Raw genomic sequence first — 20411 nt, forward strand, 5'->3', positions numbered from 1 at the left:
GTTCAATGGGCGATAGATCGGGAGATTTCGGAGGCCATGGCAAGAGGTTTACGTGGGAATTTGTAAAAAAGTTCATTGTTGCGCGTACAATATGAGGCCGGGCGTTGTCCTGCTGGAAAAGAGCTTCTGGAAGCTCTTGAATGTATGGTAACAGAGACGGTCGAAGAATATCGTCAATGTAACGAACGGCTGTCATGTTGCCTCTAACAAAGACTAAGGGTGACCGGCTACCATACGCAATGGCGCCCCATACCATTACCCCTACAGTGCGGTGGACATGTCTTTCGATTGTAAACTGCATATGCTGCCGTTCTCCTCTCCTTCTTCTTACCCTCCTACGACCATCATGGGCCCCTAAACAGAAGCGAGATTCATCGCTGAAGACGACATTCTTCCATTCGTCATTCCACTGCTGACGTTCTCTACACCATTCTAGCCGCTGGCTTTTGTGCTCTGGAGTTAACGGCAACACTAGCTGTGGACGGCAGCTCCGTAGTCCGAATTCTTGGATACGACGATAGACAGATCTCATTCCAATGTTCCTCCCATCTTCAGCAAACCATTGATCTGCTACCTGTCTGGTAGTGGAGAAACGGTCCTGAAGAGCTAACTGTCAAAATTCGACCAATTTCGCGGAAAGACTTTTCCGCTTCTCTCATGACAACCATTCGACCTCGCTCAAATGCATCATACTGGTAGTACTGTTGAAGTCTTGGTACACGAGGCATAGTGTTATACACGAGGATTGTCAAAACAAGCATAAATTGATGACAAATGTGTTGCTAATAAACAATATTCACTTAAGAAAAGCAGAACAAAAGATCTCAAAAAAATGGTAACCATATTTGCTAGAGTTATGAAAACTTTATCATATGTTGTCTTATTGATATCAAGTTCGTATACCGAATTTTACCAAAATATTTCAACCCCTTCTGGGTGTTGCACTTTTTATGTCAGATAGTATATTTTAAGTTTATAGATTTACATAGACAGGATTTATCCAGCAAAATTTTGAGAGGACGTCATTCAGTGTTTTGAAGATAAACACAAATTTTGCGTAATGATTTACGATGCCTACGACAACCTTAAAACGTGTGGTCGATTTCAGAGCATTCAGATTTGCAGTTTTTAAATTAAATTGTGAAATGTTATATAACAACAACAAATTCAGAACGGTCGAAAAATCAAGTATTGCTCAAGATATTTTTGAGAATGACCACATAATAGATCTAAACTATTTAAAATAACTTAAGTTTGTCAATATTTTTTTTCTAGACATTCAAGAGGGCCTAGAATATTTTAAAAACAAAAATTATGTAATGAATTCAGATAGTGAGCCCATCCCAAATTCGTTCTTCTACACCCTTATGGAGTCAGGGAGGAGGCAAAGTAGAAGGGGTAGGGTAGATAGAATATAACCTAACCTAGTTGTAATACCATTTTAGATTAGTATTTTCTAGTCTAGATAATGCTAGCGTGGTTAGCGAAACGCGTCGACGATTTTTGTAATTTTGTATTCTCAGTGTTTTAGGAGTAATAAAAACGTTATACCTACTGTAAAATATATACATTCTTTTTCAAAAAATCTGGATGTCTAGTGTAAAACAATAAATGTAGTTTTATGAACCACCAGTAGTTTCTGGGATTATCTGTTCAATAAAATCGCTGACAGACCATAGAAGTAGTATATAAGCAGGGCTGACGTCAGTGGTCTCGTGACGCGCTGAACGCCAGCCGCGCTGCTGGTTGCGCACCACCACCGTTCGAATCTCGGTTGGGTTATTTGAGGGTAGATGTCGCTTCGGAGTGGGTTTTTAGAATTCTAGTTGTAAATGCGTACTTTGACAGCAGATGGCGCTTTAGGGATTTTGAATTTTGGTTTTAAAATTCTAGTTGTGAATGCGTGCTTTGAAAGCAGATGGCGCTTTAGGAATTTTGAATTTTGGTAATTCGGTTTAGGTATTACAATATAAATTTTGAAAAAAGATGAAACACTGTGCCAGGTGCAGGATTTGGAACCTGCGCTCTGTTTCCGAACCAGAATTTAAGTCTGGCGCTATAGACCACTGGGCCACAGTAATTTTATTTGTGAATAAAACCACATTCTGATGTAATTTTAACAAATTTGAAGTTTAAACTGTTAAATAAGAACATGTCTTGTAATAGTCGGTGTGTGCGGTTTGTTGATGCTCCTGCGACAATTCATTTAATGGTGAGATGGTCCTCTGCATATAAACAAGCAAGATGTGGTCAAATTTGGCTACAGTACGCTAGGGACACAGATAGGTTTCAAAGAAGAATAAAACAAGTAGAGAAAATTTTGGATCCTATATTACAAAGGGAATACAGAGAAAATATATACCAGGATAGATTTAAAAATTTCCGAATCCGATTTCGAAAACGTAGACGGCGTCGAGTTAGGCGTCGTAGGCGTCGTAACCGTCATCGAATCAATCGTAATCGTTATAGATGTGCTTCTTGTAATTTGTGAATAATAAAACTTAAATTAAATATATATGAATTTATTAATAAATGTTTTATTTTATTTATATATAAATGTTTTTATTTATTTATTTATTTATTTATTTTTTTATTTTTTTTTTTGGTGACGTCACGCCAAGCAAGGGTATGGGAGGAGGAGTTTTGTTGTTGTTGTGTGAGTTCGATACCCCCCGCTCCCATACCCTATTTGTTGGCGTGACGTCTTTTAAAAAATTAATAATTATATATTGATAAAAATTATTAGTAACCTTGTCCTCTTCCATCTAGTCCTCCTCCCCCCGTCTTTTCTTCTTGTGTCCTCTTCCATCCAGTCTTCTTCTTTCGTCTTGTCCTCTTGTGTCCTCTTCCATCCAGTCTTCTTCCTCCGTCTTGTCCTCTTCTCCTTCTTGATCCCGGTTCTGGTCATCCTCCATTCATCACGTCCTCAATAATAATCGTTGCTTCAGTTAGTTCATCTTCATGCATTACATCAGTTGTTACATCAGAAATTTCCCATTCCTCCAGTCTATTGGACATCAACTTGCTCGGTAATATTTATTTTCACTTAAGGTGAATTTTCCTTAAAAGAATTTGAATTAACTTTAAGATAATAATTTAGAAACTTACTTGTTGCTCGTCATGGTGTTTTTCCGTACTGATTTCCATTTCGTCATTTGATATAGAGGTAAACTTTCTGTGCTAATTTCCATTTCAGTATGTGTTTTTGTAACAAAGTTTTTCTATAAAAATGGAAAAGATATAAAATTTAATAAATTTAAAAATAATTAAAACTTACTTGTTCTTCAGGATTGAATTTAAAATTGATTTTACTTTTGTATTTTGCTGCACATCAGAAATTTCGATTTCCATTTCGTCATTTGATATAGGTAAACTTTCCATACGCAATCGTATTTGAAATGTGTGTTAGCTCCGTTTTTTCCATGCTGATGTCTAATACAAAAAATTTCTAAAAAAAAAAAAATATTTAAAATCGGATCCTCGTCAGTCATCGCGCCAATCAATCCATCAATTCAAATAAATTAAAGTTTAATATAAAACTTACTTGTTCTTCAGGATTCAATTTATGGTGATACAACATTTGTATTTTAACGGATCAATCACAATCGCAGGTACGCACTTCTATTTTGAGTATATCGTAACGAATAATTTAGAAACTTACTCGCTGCTCGTCATCTTTTTATTCTGTCTTGATTTCTAATTCATTAAGATGAAGAAAAATTTTTCTAAAAAGAAAATAAGAAAAAAAAAGCAAATTGAATAAATTCAAGTTTAATGTAAAACTTACTTGTTCTTCAGGATTGAATTTACGGTAATTGAACATTTGTATTTTAACGGATCAATCACAATCGCAGGTATGCACTTCTTTTTTTGAGTATTCTGTAACGAATAATCTTCGCGCGTGTACAAGACTGTGCAACAGAGGTTTTCACGATTGCTTATATAGCTTTATTTTATAAAAAACAAACAAAAAACCACAAAAAAATAATATAAATGAATCATTTGTTTCGCGGCAGCAACTATTATCGCAAATATATGATTTGTTTCACCTCAACAAATAAGATATCAAACATGTTTTTCTTTGCATTTGGAAAAATAAGAAACCGCAAAAGATAATAAATGCGTTGTTGGTATTTTTTTTTCGGTGCAAAGCTGTTGCAATGTTTTTTCGGAATTACTCAGACCCATCAATATTCTTTAAAAAATTATAGTGATTGATTTTTTTTTTCATTTTAATACATAATTAAGCATGCATATTGCGTGAACGTTCATTATTCACCAACTGTGGTTAGCTCTTTTCCGTTTGATTTAATTAAGGTTTGGTATTTTTACACTGGTAGTTAGTCAAGTTTTCAGTAAGTTGCACTCTTGAAATCTAATTTTTACACATGAATTGATATTTATAGGTATGGACCCTTGTTTATTTTATTTATAAAAATATATAAAATGTAAAGGAGGCGTGGCGTTTATCATCTAAGGAAGATACGGAACATCATTCTAAGTTGTACCTACCTATTGATGACTGAATAAAAAATATTTTTGGATTTTTTTTTATACAAAAGAAAAACAACAAACATCTAGTTAGTATTCCAAAAGTTTATTACAGTACTTATTATATTATTTATACAACTATAAAACTATATATAAATATATTAGATATGATACATTCACAAGATGTTTTCGAAAACGAAGTAAACACACAATAATAATATTAATAGCAGTATTGTTTAAGGTGTTATAGTTAATGTTCCAAACATGACATAATAACTTGCGATGAGTATCTTCAACATTTGTGATAATCACGGTATAGGTACTCTTCATCATCATTCATCACATGACGTCGGTTAAATTTATCCACGAATTTTTGTCAACCGGAAGACCCAACCACTTGACAAACATTTTTCGTCCTTTGCGACGTATCACTTTTTCAATTAAATATACGTCTGGATATTTAGTTTTTTGAAGTTCATAATTATAAAAAGATCCTTTTATAGGTTGTCCCTCAGTATCTTCTAGTAAGTATGTAACAGGATTAGTCTGGTTAATTTTTACAACTTTAAATATTTCCGTAGACCAACTGGGTGTGTAACCTTTTTCAAACAATAATTTTTCTTTACTAATTCTTACAAACTCACCTGGTTGAAATTTTTTGTTTTTGTCTGCAATTTTTAGTCTTCGAAATACTGTTATATCTGCTTTGTTAGATCTATTAATTTTAATCGGTTTCTTTCCGATCGTCCGATGAACAGAGGAGTTGTAATCAGATGTGACACGTTGTAAATGATTTAACCATCTATACGAAGCGTTCAAAGTTAACAATGGAAAAAGTTTTGATTTAATAGTTCGAATGACTCTTTCTGCAATAGCTGCCTTTTTCACGCTGTATGTACTATAATGATTAATTCTGTATTTTTGCATTAATTTGTTGAAACGATTATTATAAAATTCCTTTCCTTGGTCGCTTTGTAAATTTCTCGGATGTCGTCCACTTTTTTTTAATATGAACTCCATAGCTTGTACAACTTCTTCTGCTCCTTTTGTTTTTAGCGGTTTAGTCCATAAAAATTTCGAGAAACAATCAATAACAACTAAAATGTATTTGTATCCATTATTTTCATGAGAGTAGGAACGCAAATCTGCCAAATCGATCTGCCACAAATCATCTAAGTCTTTGATTATTGTATGTCTTCTCGGAAAAGTTTTTCGTGCTGGTTTAAAAATTTCATTGACGACTTCCATCTTCGTATCCGTAATTAAAACATTTTGACGTTGAGGTGGCCGCCCTCGTTTTTTTTTAATTGTATCAGCGGTTTTCTTCATGTTATTTTAATGTAGAAGTTTCTTCGTTAGATTTCAATCTTTTGCGGTCAGGATGCAACTGTTCCAGTTTTGCAATTCGCTCTCTTAATAAATCAACATCCTTACCGTTTGAACTTAAAAACTCTTTCCATTTGTCATCGGTATTCTTGATTCGTTTATTTATTTCACTGTTCAGGTGCATATTCATTTTTGCGGTTAGATCAGCTAAATTCCCCATTAAAGTTGTTTTCAAGTTATTTATTTCGTTATCCAGATTCGCTATCAACAGCTGCACTTTTTTGTTGAGAATCTCTACATCAAAATTAAAATTACTCACAGTACTTAGTGTATTTGCAAGTTTATCAATTTGCTTCTGCTTTAAAGCCATTTGGTTTTCTACATTAGATTTTACAGAATTAAACTTATTATCCCACAATCTATCTGCATCCGCAATGTTCTTGTTTAACACTTTCAATGCATCAATGAGGTTATCAGATTTTTTATTAAAATTTTCAACAATCACATCCGCGTAGTATTTGGTGCATACATCGTTTTTTTCAGACGGTAATGATACATTGCAAATTCTATGATTCTCCAAATCTAAACTCCCATCTTTGGTAAAATTAAGTTGTTGCTGTTTCAACAACATTGATTTAAATGCAGAGGTTGAAGGAGACGAGGAAAGATTACTTCCACGAGCACGTCCGAACACATCTATAGGCATTTTGAAAGTGAAATCATTTGCAATAAATACGGCAGTAAATAAGATCTTAATAGATAACACCAGCTTCACGTAGTTCCTCTTCTATTGAACGAATTTCATTTATATGTGTGGTATTCCCAGCTTTTACGGAAGCATGTAATAAATTTAATCTCTCTACTAATTCATCAAAAACGTTATAATAAACGTATTCTGTCACAAAATTATCATTATACAAACCTCGACCAGATTTTTTTGCTGGAAAAGAGAGAGTCGGAGTTAAAGTATTAGGCACACTATAAGTTCGTTGTTGACGCATTAGTGTGGTTCTGGTAGGTTTAATCGATGACGTTGGTGAGGACGTATTTCTACTCGAAGATAAAGTTGGTGAAAAACTGGGAGATGATTCGTTATTAGTATTAATTGTTTTAGATCTTTTCTTTTCTACAAAGTATTCAGTAATCTGTGGACTTGATTTTGACTTTTTTTTCTCTGCTTTTTTTGAAAACAGTGGTTGTATATACTGAAGATATTTTTCACCTCTTGACCCTTTAATCTGTTGTATAGGATCGTAATCTCTCTTATGGGCATTTGAAATTTCCAACATTTGCTTATAGAGTTTACGATCTTTATCATTAATAACAGTAGTCTCATTGTCAGGGTTTTTACTAAAAAGTAGTGTATAAAGCCCATCGGTGGCTGGAAATAGTTGATTATTTAATTGAAAATCTCCATTTTCTGTTATTTGTAATATCAAATTGCCTAAGTGAAACTTATTCGTTTGCAGATCAAATCTAGGCCCGTAAACTTCATCGTTTTCTTCATTTAATACTTTTATAATAAATGGTTTTGCTACATTTGGAAACTGATTGAGAAAATCTTCAAAGACTTCGGGTTGTTTAATATCTGAGAGATTTAATTTTGGTGTGGTTTCATATTCAAATTCCATCTCATCGTCTTCTGGTTTGTATTCAAACACTTCGTCGTCTCTTTCCTCTAAATTATTGTCATGAGTTTCCTCGTCGTCGTTCTGTCGACTCTCCTGCTCTTTATCATCATTCATCATCATCATGACATCATCATCATCATCATCATCATCAGCATAATCTTTTTTTCTTCTGTTAGTGCTTGCTTCTATCGACTGCTTTGTAGGTCTGGGTGGTAAAAACGAAAATTCCACTTCTCGTCGATTTTCGTCGCGACCATAAGTTTTTACTCTTTTACTCGTAGGTGCAGTTGGTTGCTGTTGTGGTTCGTTATTTCTTCGCAGAATTCTTCGTTGTTGTGGTTCCTTTTGGCTATATTTATCGTCTAGTTTTGTAGAGAGTTCGTTAAGAGGATTAAGAACTGGTGTAAATAATTTATTTAATGCAGCATCTTGCTCTTTTATGCCTAGCGTTAAAGCCTTGTACTTTTTTCTAATAGCATCCGATACTTTAATAATCCTACGTTTAGTGCGAACACTTTGATCATTGGTAATAGGTCTATCCATATTGAACGTTCGATATAAACTGCGGCAGTTCATTTTTCATGCTTTATTATATCTTAAATGCTTTACAGAAGTACAGAAATATCTGTTGTACTTAATAAAGTACATACATATCCACCTGTTTTTTTTTTTTTTTTTAAACTGAACTGATGCTGTTTTGGAAAACAGACCTATTTCTCCAAACAGTAGGTACCTGTTATCATATCACACCTGTTTATTGGATAATGTACTGATCAAATCCTTTACGATATCGACCTTTGTTTAGCTCAGATTCTTTATCGATAACAAGAAATCCATATTTATCCCTCCAACAAATTGTGCATATTTTTTTAAACTGACCAAAATTCATATCGGTACCTACGTGATCTTCATAAATGTGTTTCAAATTTCTTTCGTCTTGTTTTAATAACACCAATAAATTTGTATTATCTCTTATCAAATGTTTCGGGATTCTCGTGTAAGTCTGACATAAATAAAAACAATCGATGTTTTTGTGACGTCCCATAGAAAAATATCTTCTAATATTATCCTGCTTATCACAACTTACATCGTCAAATATCATAACTGAATTCGATTTTGCTTCTTTGGGGTTAATGATTTGTTCATTATCTTCATATTGGTAATATCCAATTCCTTTCACTCTTTGTAATACTTGTTGTAGTAACTTATATTTTGGTTGATAGAGTGACTTGCAGTAAATACATATATATATTTGTAAATTTTAGTCCGTTCGGATCAAACAATAATGATAGTAATATATTTGTTTTACCACTTCCAGATGGACCACAAATAATAGATCTAACAGATTCAGGAAACAAAATACCATGTTTTCGCCGATGTCTATGATAGTTTACGCTCTTGTGTTCGTCGTTGTCTTCATCATGATTTGTAATCGCTAAAGACGTACCTTGCCTTACGATGCGCATTGCAATTAATGAACAATATTAGTGAAATATATAACATATATATGAAATACTTTGGAGCAATTTTAATTTAGTCTTATGTTGTCTTTGTAAGGAAGAGGTTGCCCAGCAACGCAACTAAGAATTTACAATTCGAACTCGATATATTTACATTAGTACTGTAGACAATTTATTATATTATCCTTCGTGTCAGTCTATAGTAACAAAGCTAATCGTATATATTACAAGAGATAACCGAATCAAGTGTTTTTTATACAAAAACTCACAATTTATAATACGAATGAAAAGAAAACTCGGTATGACTGCTACTAGGGCTTCAGCATTAAAAAGAAAAAAATCAAAACTCACTTTTCATCAAGCTGTTTTGAGACCGTCAATACAAAAAAACACTGGTGACGGTATTAATACTATACAAAGTGCATTCAAAACTGCTCAGTTAGCTATCAGAAAAGCCGGAGGTCGAAGGCAAATTAAGATACCTCGTGTTCTACCAATTAAACAGGGTGGATTTTTACCACTTCTACCACTGATATTTGGAGGATTATCGGCTCTTGGAGCACTGTCTGGAGGCGCAGCTGGAATAGCCAAAGCGGTGAATGATGCAAAACAAGCAAAAAAAAATTGGACGAAGAACAACGTCACAATAAAACAATGGAAGATATAGCAATTGGAAAACAAGGAAGCGGATTATTTTTACGAAAACGTAAAGACGGTTACGGTTTATTCCTACAAAACACATCAAAAAACTATTGGTAAAGCTACCCAAAAGGCCCTTATCGGATGAGGATTTGAGAAAATATGCGAAACTATCAAAAATTTCTAATTTTAGAGGTATATTTATGAGAAATTCATTGCCATCAGCCGGACCTAGAAACTATGAAAAAGCTATAGTTAATTTAGATTCATCGTTTGGTCCAGGCACTCATTGGGTAGCTTATAAAAAATTTGGAAAAAATGTTTTTTATTTTGACAGTTATGGTAATTTGAAACCACCTCCGGAGCTAATACAATATTTTAAAAATTGTAAGATATACTTTAATCAAAAACAATATCAAAAATTAAAATATAATTGTGGACATTTGTGTTTACAATTTTTAGCGAGTAGAATAAAATTACTATAAAGGAATCTGTCGCTTATTTTTCTGCCTCAGTGTTCACTATGCATACGACGTTTTCACTTGTCGGTAATACAAGTAGACTAAGCGCTACTTATAATCCTGTGATTGAACTTGATCCAGACTACGAATACTCATTAGCTCTTATAGGATTTCTGACCACAAATAATATTCCAAATATCGAGGAAGGAACAAACAAGTTCTATTATTTTAAAAAAGGCGATAGTAAGGAAAACGTGATCACTTTTCCAAAGGGGGCATACGAAATAGATGCAATAGAACAGTATATTCAGAATTTTCTCTGTCCAGAATGTACTAGCGACAAAGAACGATCAAAAATTTTTTCTCTTAAACCTAACCTTAACACTTTAAAGTGCGAACTCAAGAGTATACATCGAGTCAATTTTACCCACAGTGATAGTATAGGAAAAAGACTCGGATATTCAGAAAGAGAGCTACCTGCAAACACTCTGCATGAAAGCGATGTACCTGTAAATATTATAAAAGTGAGCACGATTCGAGTCGAATGTAATATAGTCACTGGATCCTATTATCAAAGTAAAAGATCACATACCATCTACGAAACCGCTATAACTGTCAATCCAGGAGAGCAAATTTTTATTGAACCAACAAATCAAATATATTTGCCGCTCATTAATAAATCTTTCATTAGTAATATAACTCTCGACATAGTAGACCAAGACAACAACTTTATTGATTTTAACGGTCAAGAAATTGTAGTTAGACTAGCGCTAAAATTTGAAAAAAAGTAATCATGGGATTGATATACAAAGTTCTTAAAAGAAGAGGATTTTCGCGTTACACTTCAGTATCGCAACAGTCACCACGGCAAATACCGGCAGGAGAAGAAGAACCGTTATTCTCATCACAGCAGTCATTATCGTCTCGAAGTATAAACATTCTCAAATCTTTGGGGTACCATGTCAGAAAAACTTCAAATATTCGAACAACCACGAGTGGATCACAGCATAATTAGAGAAGAAGAACATACATACAACCCGGAAGCACGTTATTTGGATGTAAATGACGAAATAGATATAATTATTAATCAAGAAGATCTTATGATACCGTTATCGGAATGCTATCTTGATATTGATGGAGAATTTGACCATGACGATCTTTTGCCTAATAACATACCACCTTTAAATGGAAATATTTATTTGACAAATAACGCTGGAGCGTTTTTATTTGAAAGCATTACTTATGAACTTAACAATAAAGAAGTTGATGTAGTACGAGATGTTGGATTATTATCAACCGTTAAAACATTCTTGTGTTATGGTGAAGATGAATCAAATGAGTTGGGTGGAGCTGGTTGGGCTGTGGATGACCACGGAATTAAAACATTTAACGTTGTAGATAAAACGTTTTCACTGAGAATACCTTTATCATCTTTGTTAAATTTACCTTACGATTATCATCGCGTAGTTACTGGCAAACATAAATTAAGATTGGTACGCAGTAAATCTGATGATAATTGCTACGTATCCACAGGCACTAGGAGAGCAAGAATTAATATAAAAAATATTGCACTGATAGCAAAACATGTCTATCCAAACGATGAAATGAAAATACAGATGTTGAATAAAATCAATAAAAGTAAGGCTATATTGATACCATTCAGAAAATGGGAAATTCATGAACTGCCCATTCTTCCTAGATCTAAAAATGAAGTGTGGAAAGTGAAAACCCTGCAAAGTGTACATACACCTCTTTATTGTATTGTATTTTTTCAAACTAATAGGAAGAATAATCCCCTGGCGGATGCAACTAAATTTGACAACATCAACATCAGAAGCATACGTCTACACTTAAATTCAAATGTATATCCATACGAATCTTGGAAATTAGATTTTACAAAAAATCGTTACAGAGAAGCGTATCAAGCATACTGTAACTTTTATAAACAGTTTAATGATCAGGATAGAGCAAAACCGATATTAAAATATGATGATTTTAAAAGACGCTCGATATTCGTTTTAGATTGTTCGAAACATCCCGAACCCATTCGTTATGCAACTGTAGACGTATCACTTGACTTCGAATCGGACAACGATTTTCCCGAAAATACTAAAGCCTATGTAATTATCATTCACGATGCCATCATAGAGTACATACCAATGCTGAAAACTACAAGAGAACTTATTTGAAACCGTCCATGTGTGCTACAGAACATAAATAAACATAAAAATATCTATTTCTGTGTCTGTTTACAAAAAAATGATTGTTTAAAATACGATATCAGTATGTGATTAAATATGTCAACACACCAAATTTCGTGGAAGCAAATGAAGTTATTTGAAGATTCTTACTATAAAGAAGTCTTTGTGTGTGATTTCAATGTCTCTACATCGATTTTGAATTACAAACTCTTGGTGACTTTCGACAATGGCATTATTTGTGAAAGTGAATCTAAAACAATATTAAACCCAAATAATTATGACAATGAAAACTTGAAAAAAAAATGTGTGTATCGACACGATGCCTCGGACATTCTATTATAATTGTTGAATTTTTCGGTTTTTTTTCGATAATTGTGATTTATGAATAACTTAGCTTTATACTAAGACATATATTCCTTGTATGATCAAAATATATATATATATATATATATGTAAATAAATAAATAATTAAATAAATAAATAAATAAATAAATAAATGAATACATAAATAAATGAACAAATAAATAAATAAAACTTTTTTAACATTTTTTTTTTACCTAATTTTTTTAATTCGTTTCGACTACAAGCCAGGTTGGCCGAGTGGTCTAAGGCGCCAGACTTAAGTTCTGGTTCGGAAACGGAACGCAGGTTCAAATCCTGCACCTGGCAGTGTTTCATCTATTTTTTCAAAATTTATATTGTAATACCTAAACCGAATTACCAAAATTCAAAATTCCTAAAGCGCCATCTGCTTTCAAAGCACGCATTCACAACTAGAATTCTAAAACCAAAATTCAAAATCCCTAAAGCGCCATCTGCTGTCAAAGCACGCATTTACAACTAGAATTCTAAAAACCCACTCCGAAGCGACATCTACCCTCAAATAACCCAACCGAGATTCGAACGGTGGTGGTGCGCAACCAGCAGCGCGGCTGGCGTTCAGCGCGTCACGAGACCACTGACGTCAGCCCTGCTTATATACTACTCATAGACAACAGACGACATACAAACACGAACGGGAGACCTATTTTTTCATACTCTAGAGGTCATGAAACGTCGGAAACAAGAAGTGGTTTACGCTCAGTAAGTAAAAACTACGAGGTCCAACAATTGTGGTACAACACTACAGTAAACCACAAAAGAAACACTAGGTACCTAAAAATCCATCCTCAAAGAATAAATGAAGCAGGAAAGATGCAATCTAACCGATGAAAAAAATGTGTCTAAAAATTCCACTTTTCTAAAAAATTATAAAATTTGATTTTGCAATTTTCGTTTTGTGATAACCTGTATAAAGTAAAAACCAGTGGCATAAATAACACCTAACACCATGCTTAATTTCGACTATTTCTGTTTATACTTTGAAAGCTTCCGACGAATGAGCACGTTCAGATTACAAGTATCATCAGTTAAATTGATTTTGTCTCGTCAACACAGAGGAGAGGACTGATTAATTAATGAACTACACTCAGATTTTTTCCCCAAAACACTCATAAATTTTGAGAACATTAATTGGGCAAAGTGTGAGATGACGGACAAATTTTGATTAATGATTTACCATGCTGTTGCAGTTTCAAGGTTTTAAAATAATTTTGATTGTTTTTCCAAAAATCTGGATGCCAAAGGAAAACTCAACATGGATTCATAAATTAAACGTACAGGAGCATGTTGTTTTATAAAATTTAAAGAAAAGGAAGTTTATTCATTCATTTTTCGGGGAGGCTGTAAAGAAAAAAAATTTGATTAAAGATTTATCATGGTTACGATAAATTTAAAACGTTTGCAAAATTTCAGAGCATTCAGTTTTGCAGTTTCAAAGTTAAATTGCAAAATGTGATACAATTTTGATTTTTTTTTCCAAAAATCTGAATATCTAGGGAAAAACTCAACACGAATTCATAAACCATATACACAGGAGTATCATATTTTATAATATTTTAATAATGTTTATTGATGCATATTTTGGAGATGACGTCAGCCTATTGTTGGTGGGCATGATTATTCAAATTTTGCTTATCGTTTTATTATTACACATGATGCACATATAAAATTTGGCAACAATCCGTCCAATAGTTTCGGAGATTATCGGTCTAATAAAAATCCGGACAGACGGCAACGAGAGGCCAATTTTTTGTACTCTAAGGATTTTGAAATGCCGAGAAAACACAAAAGTAGTCAGTCATTCGATGGACTCGATGACAATAGTTTCTTAGCTTATAGGTACGCTTAGGAAGTAAAAACTAAAACCGAAGATAATCAAAGAATCAAAAGTAACACATAAATGAGGATTAAATAATAGATATTATTTATATTATTAGAAACGTAAGTTAACGAACAAAAAAAAACCTCAAAAATGAAACAACCAAGGAAAATCTAAAAGGAAATGTTAAAATCCGGCATATCGACAACATGGAACGAATATTTCGAAATCGTAGCACTAAGACAAGCTACAACTACAAATGACAGACGGAGAGGAAAAAGACGAACAATCTACAAAATTAAAAATAAACGCAAGGTAAACTACAAGAGAAGAATTTAGAAAAAAAAGGCAAATCTACAGGGACAGAATTACTAAAAGAAATAAGTACGAAAATCCTCCATTGCCTAATCAAATAAATATGTAAGAGAGGGAGACAAAAAAAAAATGAAAACTTGGGGACCTATTATACTTACTACTAAATTACGAAACTTAAGAAAGACTGTTGTTAAAACGATGTTTGATCTATATACCTATGTGTTTGTGATAATTTTAAGTTAAAAATTTCAGAAATGCACGCTTTAGTGCTTTCTCTATCGGACCATTTTTTCGGATTTTTTCACACAAATTAAGTGTGTGTAGTTATTTTTAACATTTAGCAACTAAAATGAGTCTTGGAAAGCAGTAAAATAACATAAAAGTGTTAATTCGACTAACTAGCACCCCAATTTACAGAAATTTAAGGTAAAAATTAGGTGTCCAAGCATTGATAAATGAATCTCTATTGTTGAAAACACTGATAACCCAACTGCTTGTGTAAGTTGAGTTCCGTATCAGTCTGCTTTTACGGTGTACAGATAGCATTAAAGTATCGAGGTTGATACATTATATTTTTGTGAGATAATCTTAATTGAAATAGAAACGAAACAACGTAATACACTAGAGGACTGTATTTTTCCATTAAGATCGAGTCAATTTTAATCAAAGTGTGAGAACGGCACACATGTCGCACTTCAAGTTTGAAGCTTTTACATTTGGAGTGTTGATCTGCAGAATAGTGCACTTTGTGGCTACGAGCAAAAACTATTGTAGCAAATAATTGTCACCTCGGTGATAGTAAATTTTGAGCTTTTTTGGTTCTAGAATATCTGATTTTAATTAGGAAAAATCCAGACGTCCATTGATTATTATTTTTGTAATAAAAAAAGTATCTGATTTTTGTAATTTTAAACAGTCCAAAGAGAATATATACACAAATTTGCTAATTCACTTTAGCAACACTTTATAAACTTTATAGAGCCACGTCTTGAAAATAGCATTTTCATTTTTTTCACGTTTCCGTCTGTGTGTCATCTGTTTGTCTTTTACAAAATTTGTGTAATCATCTCTACAATTAATTTGATCATATCACCTCAAAATTTTGCATGGTAAATACCACTCGTATTTAAATTTTATGAAATAACATACTCCTGCACTTGTAGTTTATTAAACCGCCTTGACGATAAATGTGCTTCTAACAATTAATTTACATTTAAAATATAAAAGGCATACATTTTTATCAGCGCTTTTGGCCCGTAGCCACGTGTTTCGCATTCATCTCGGCGTCGGCACGCATCGATTCTCGCGCCTGGATGCACTCTTTGCTCCCACCCTGTAATTATATAAGGTCTGATCTTTATGTGCGGCGATATGTCAAAAATCCCAAGTATTCATGGAAATGACAAAGTAAATGAAACTTTCCGGGCGGTTAGCTGCAGACCGGGCTGCCATCGCCAGAATTAAAATTCCCCCTTTTGCAACTTAATTACTCACATGACGTAAGATTGGATTTTAATTAAAACGCGAACCTCCCCGCAGCGTCATTTTTGACGTAGGCGTCCAAAGCCGGATTTATTATCAGGCCGGCGTTTAAAGTAAACATTCGATAAATTTAAACCTGCACAATTCCGGCTGATTGCGATCAAAGTGGCGGATCAAATAAATTTGATTGGATGACGCGACGGTTTCGATAATGCCCGGGTCAATATCGCACGGTCCGGCCCTGCCCTTGACGCATTTCCACGCCTGTCCGGCCCTAATTGCTATTTATAGCTTCGCACCACACAATTCTTCGACAATTGCTGTTCTGACAACTTGACTAAGTGCCACAATTAAAATCTTAAGATCGCTTACAATGGGGTGATGCCACCCACGATCGCCGGTCTAAAACAACGAGTTCGCCGTTAGATACGAAGAAATTAAAATTTATGAGCGTGTGACTGCCATATGGTGGCAACGGTGTCCAATGCAGCGCAAGGGAGGCCCAAGTGGAGGGACGGATTTGAATAGGGCGGCGAGGGAGGCCCAGTGTCGCTGACATTCCGTTAGAATATGCTTTTGAATTAACTCATTTATAGCCATATTTTACAAGCGGAAGTCGATGAGAATGCACCGGTCGATAACGTCAACCTGTCGACTATTCATGCCAGAGTAAAAATGTGAATGTCATTTTGCTGGGGGAGTATTAATGCGCCCTTTGGGGCGTTTGCAGTTTTTAGCTATAATTCAAGCAGCCGCCGGCGATATTAACGCGGCATTTTTAAAACCTGATCTTATTGCTTTAACTCAGGATGAGACAAAATGTACACTGCTGAAATTTCAAAGAACTTTAGATTTTGAAGCTTTTTAACCACGCTTTCGCAGTTTGCAATGCTTAAAGTAATGATTACCTAAACCAAGCTTGTTTAATTAAATAGAAAGCGTTCCAAGAATCAAAAGACTACATTACAACATCGAAAATACAAAGCTACGCGTTTCGCCAACCATGCCTGCATTATCTAGACAATACTAGCTTAAAGTAGAATTGCAGCTACGCTGTCTATGTTAGTTTATAGCCTATCTACGCTCCCCCTTCTCTGACTTCACAAGGCCGTAGAAGGACCATTTCGGTGTGAGTTCGCAACCTGAATTTTTTGCATAATTTTATTTTTTGAATATTTCTAAACTTTCGTGAATGTCTAGAAATTTTAAATTATTGACAGACTTAACTAATTTTAAAAAGTTTCGGTGGTAATTCTCAAATATATGTTGAAGAACACTTAATTTGTAACACCTTCCAAACTTGAGGTGAAGTATGTGCCTTTTGAATCGCGTGATGATTGACCTTTTTCTGCGGCGCCTAATATCTTTTTTTTCATAAATCCTTAACTTTTTATTAGGCCCTACTTTATCTTTACGGTTTCGGAGAAGACTTTCAATAGTGTGTCCAGAATTAATCACTCTCGAGTCCTCTGATATTTTTTCGAAACCTTTTACTAATGAAGGGGTAAAAGAAGGGACTGTGATCGAAACGTCTTCTCTGAGTTTTCTGTCTGGAAAGTATAAGATTTGAAGCTGTTTGATATGGCTACATCTTTTTAAATCTATATAACAATCATTGTTATATAGATTTAATTAGTATAGTATCATCTTACTCGTATTATTATCTAAATTTCTTAATTATCTATGCTTTTGGATATGTGTAAATACATTTGTAGAATGACACCAATAAACTCTATCTATCTATCTATCTAATGATTTTGAACTCATTGTTGAACTTTTTTCTTATCCAAAAGAAAAGTAAGGAGTCGGTTAACCAAAAAATCGTATTATTAATTCTAATTATTGTTGTATCAAGAAAACGTAGAAAATATTTTTTATGTCGTGGGTTACAATGAAGATGTCATAAATTCATTAAATGTAAAAGTGTGTTGTATTAAACCGCAATGGTTCTTATTTTAGAATAAAAATCCTTCATGGCTGTACACACAGTAAATAGCAAACAACTTACATTAATAGATCAATTTTTTTTACATCTTTTATAAAAAAAAACATTGCTATTTTTAACATTTTATTTGTAAACTCTTTTCTTAAAAAAAATTAGTTAATAACTATTTGTTACAAGCTAATGTTTCACGTTTCTTTAGGTGAAATTTGTTAGTCTTGATAAAAATGAGACTCCAAATAATATAATAAATAATAAATATAATAAAACGTTGAAACAAAAATGAGATGCACAAATTAATAAATTATTGAGTTACTATTTTTGTAAATTGAATAATTTTTTTATTTTTGAAGAATGTTTGTTTATTTTGATTTAAATATAAGGGATTTTTCTATACAATTTGTTTCACAACAAATTAATATTCCCTCCAAATGACTCCAAATGGAATCACATAGTGCCATTTTTTTTATGTTTTCTTCCTAAATTTTAGTCAATTGTTGAAAAAATAAAAAAAATGTTTTTTGAAACCCGAAAATTGATCCGGAAAAGAAAGGATTAAAACAATTTCCAAAACGATTTTCACAATTAATGTTCAAATGTTCAACATTATTATGCAAATAAAATCCTCTGTAAGACTGATTTTTTCTACAGGACGGGTAAAAGTTCAATTCGGAGTCATAAACTACATGTGTAGGGCTATGTTGAAGTGATGTCATCACATTATTGGTGAGGATGACTAGGCAAATTTTGGTTAGCGTTTTACCATCTACATGATATTCCTAATATAAATACAAAATTTCACAACAATCGGTCCAGTACTTTCGGAGATATGTCTAATAAAAATCTGGGACGGCGGACAGACAGACGGACAGACGGACAGAAGGACAAACAGACGGAAACGGGAGACCTATTTCTTCGTCGTCTAGGGGTCATGGAAGGTTGAGAAAACGTAAAAGTAGAGATTCGACCGACGAATTCGATTACAATACTTTCTTTGCTTAGGCTCGAGAAGTAAAAATATAATAAAAATTAAAAAATTAGGGTAGGTTCATAAATCAGTAGAAGAGAATGTTATTTTATAAAATTTAAATGCCCTCTACTAATTAAAAGATATTTTGCGTGGACGCAATGAAATTGTTGGTGGGAATGACTGGATTAATTTTGGTTAGCATGATACCATCTGGACGATACTCTTAAAATACATATAAAATTGACACCAATCGGTCCGGTAGTTTAGAAGATTCTCTGTTTAATAAATATCAACGCAGATGACAAACACACGAAATGTCTATGTTATTCTATGGACCATGATATGTCGAGAAATTATGAAATTAGTCGTTCACCGGATGGACACGACAATAGAAATATTGCAGTAATCCGGAAGCCTGGATTACATTTGGAAAGTAAAAATGAAGTGTACCGTTCTTGATTTGATCCAAAATTGGAAACGCCTCCGTATATGGAACCGCTAAGCTTTCTTTTGCAAACAAAGCACCACAGATCTATGAGTCAAGCTTATGTAGCTACATATTATGTGACTGAAGAAGAGGAAGGTCTAAAAAATAAAAATTATAATAGTAATGAACAAAAATAAAGCGGATCCATAAACACAAGTACAGGAGTATATTATTTTATGGAATTGAACTATTGTTTACTAAGCAAGATTTTAAGATGACGTCAACATAATGTCGGTGGGGATAATCAGACAAATTTATTTAACGGTTCATCATTTACACGATATTCCCAACGCACATATAAAATTTAACAATCAGTGCGGTAGTTTCGAAGATGATTTTTCTAATAACATTCTACACAGACGCTACACGACAGACGGCAGACGGCAAATAGACAGAGAGAAAGACTGTACCAGTACTCTGGGAGTCATGAAACGTCCAGAAAACGTGAAAGTAACCACTCTTTGTATCAACTCTATTGCAATATTTTCTTAGCTTACATTTAAGAAGTAAAATGTGACGAAAGCAGTCAACACAATTTTGTATTTCACTGTTGACATTGTCAAAATAAATACTCCTAATTGAATAGAAAAATTTAATCAAGCAACAAAAAACCGTCCATCCAGAACAGAAGACATCACTTAAAATCTTCTATTGAGCGATTTTCCTTCGCCGAAAATATTGAAGAAAGAGGTTTCTAGAGCTCGGGAATTTGTCCGAAAAATCCCTACTTATTTTTTTCAAAATCGCAGAAAAACACCGAATGGTTCTGCAACAAAAAAAAAACAAACAAATGATTTTTGCTTTCA

At 33.5% G+C, this 20411-nt stretch overlaps 1 protein-coding gene and 1 long non-coding RNA gene across 2 annotated transcripts; one reads left to right on the forward strand and one right to left on the reverse strand.

Moving 5' to 3' along the window:
* Positions 1-2309: 2309 nt before the first annotated feature.
* On the reverse strand, positions 2310-3926 carry LOC135129274 (uncharacterized). The gene is made up of 5 exons (XR_010280542.1): positions 3788-3926; positions 3545-3725; positions 3278-3448; positions 3109-3221; positions 2310-3061 (listed from the first exon to the last, which is right to left on the reverse strand). It is a non-coding gene; the product is annotated as an uncharacterized LOC135129274 (long non-coding RNA).
* A 7041-nt stretch (positions 3927-10967) lies between these two features.
* LOC135128807 (uncharacterized) lies at positions 10968-12197 on the forward strand. Its single transcript, XM_064055884.1, has one exon. It carries the CDS (start codon positions 10968-10970, stop codon positions 12195-12197), a length of 1230 nt encoding a protein of 409 aa, XP_063911954.1.
* The last annotated feature ends 8214 nt before the right edge of the window (positions 12198-20411 follow it).

The sequence above is a fragment of the Zophobas morio genome, unplaced genomic scaffold (genome assembly GCF_036711695.1).
Source record: "Zophobas morio isolate AGI-343-1 ecotype UQ-CSIRO unplaced genomic scaffold, CSIRO_AGI_Zmor_V1 ptg000014l, whole genome shotgun sequence".
Lineage (NCBI taxonomy): Eukaryota > Metazoa > Arthropoda > Insecta > Coleoptera > Tenebrionidae > Zophobas > Zophobas morio.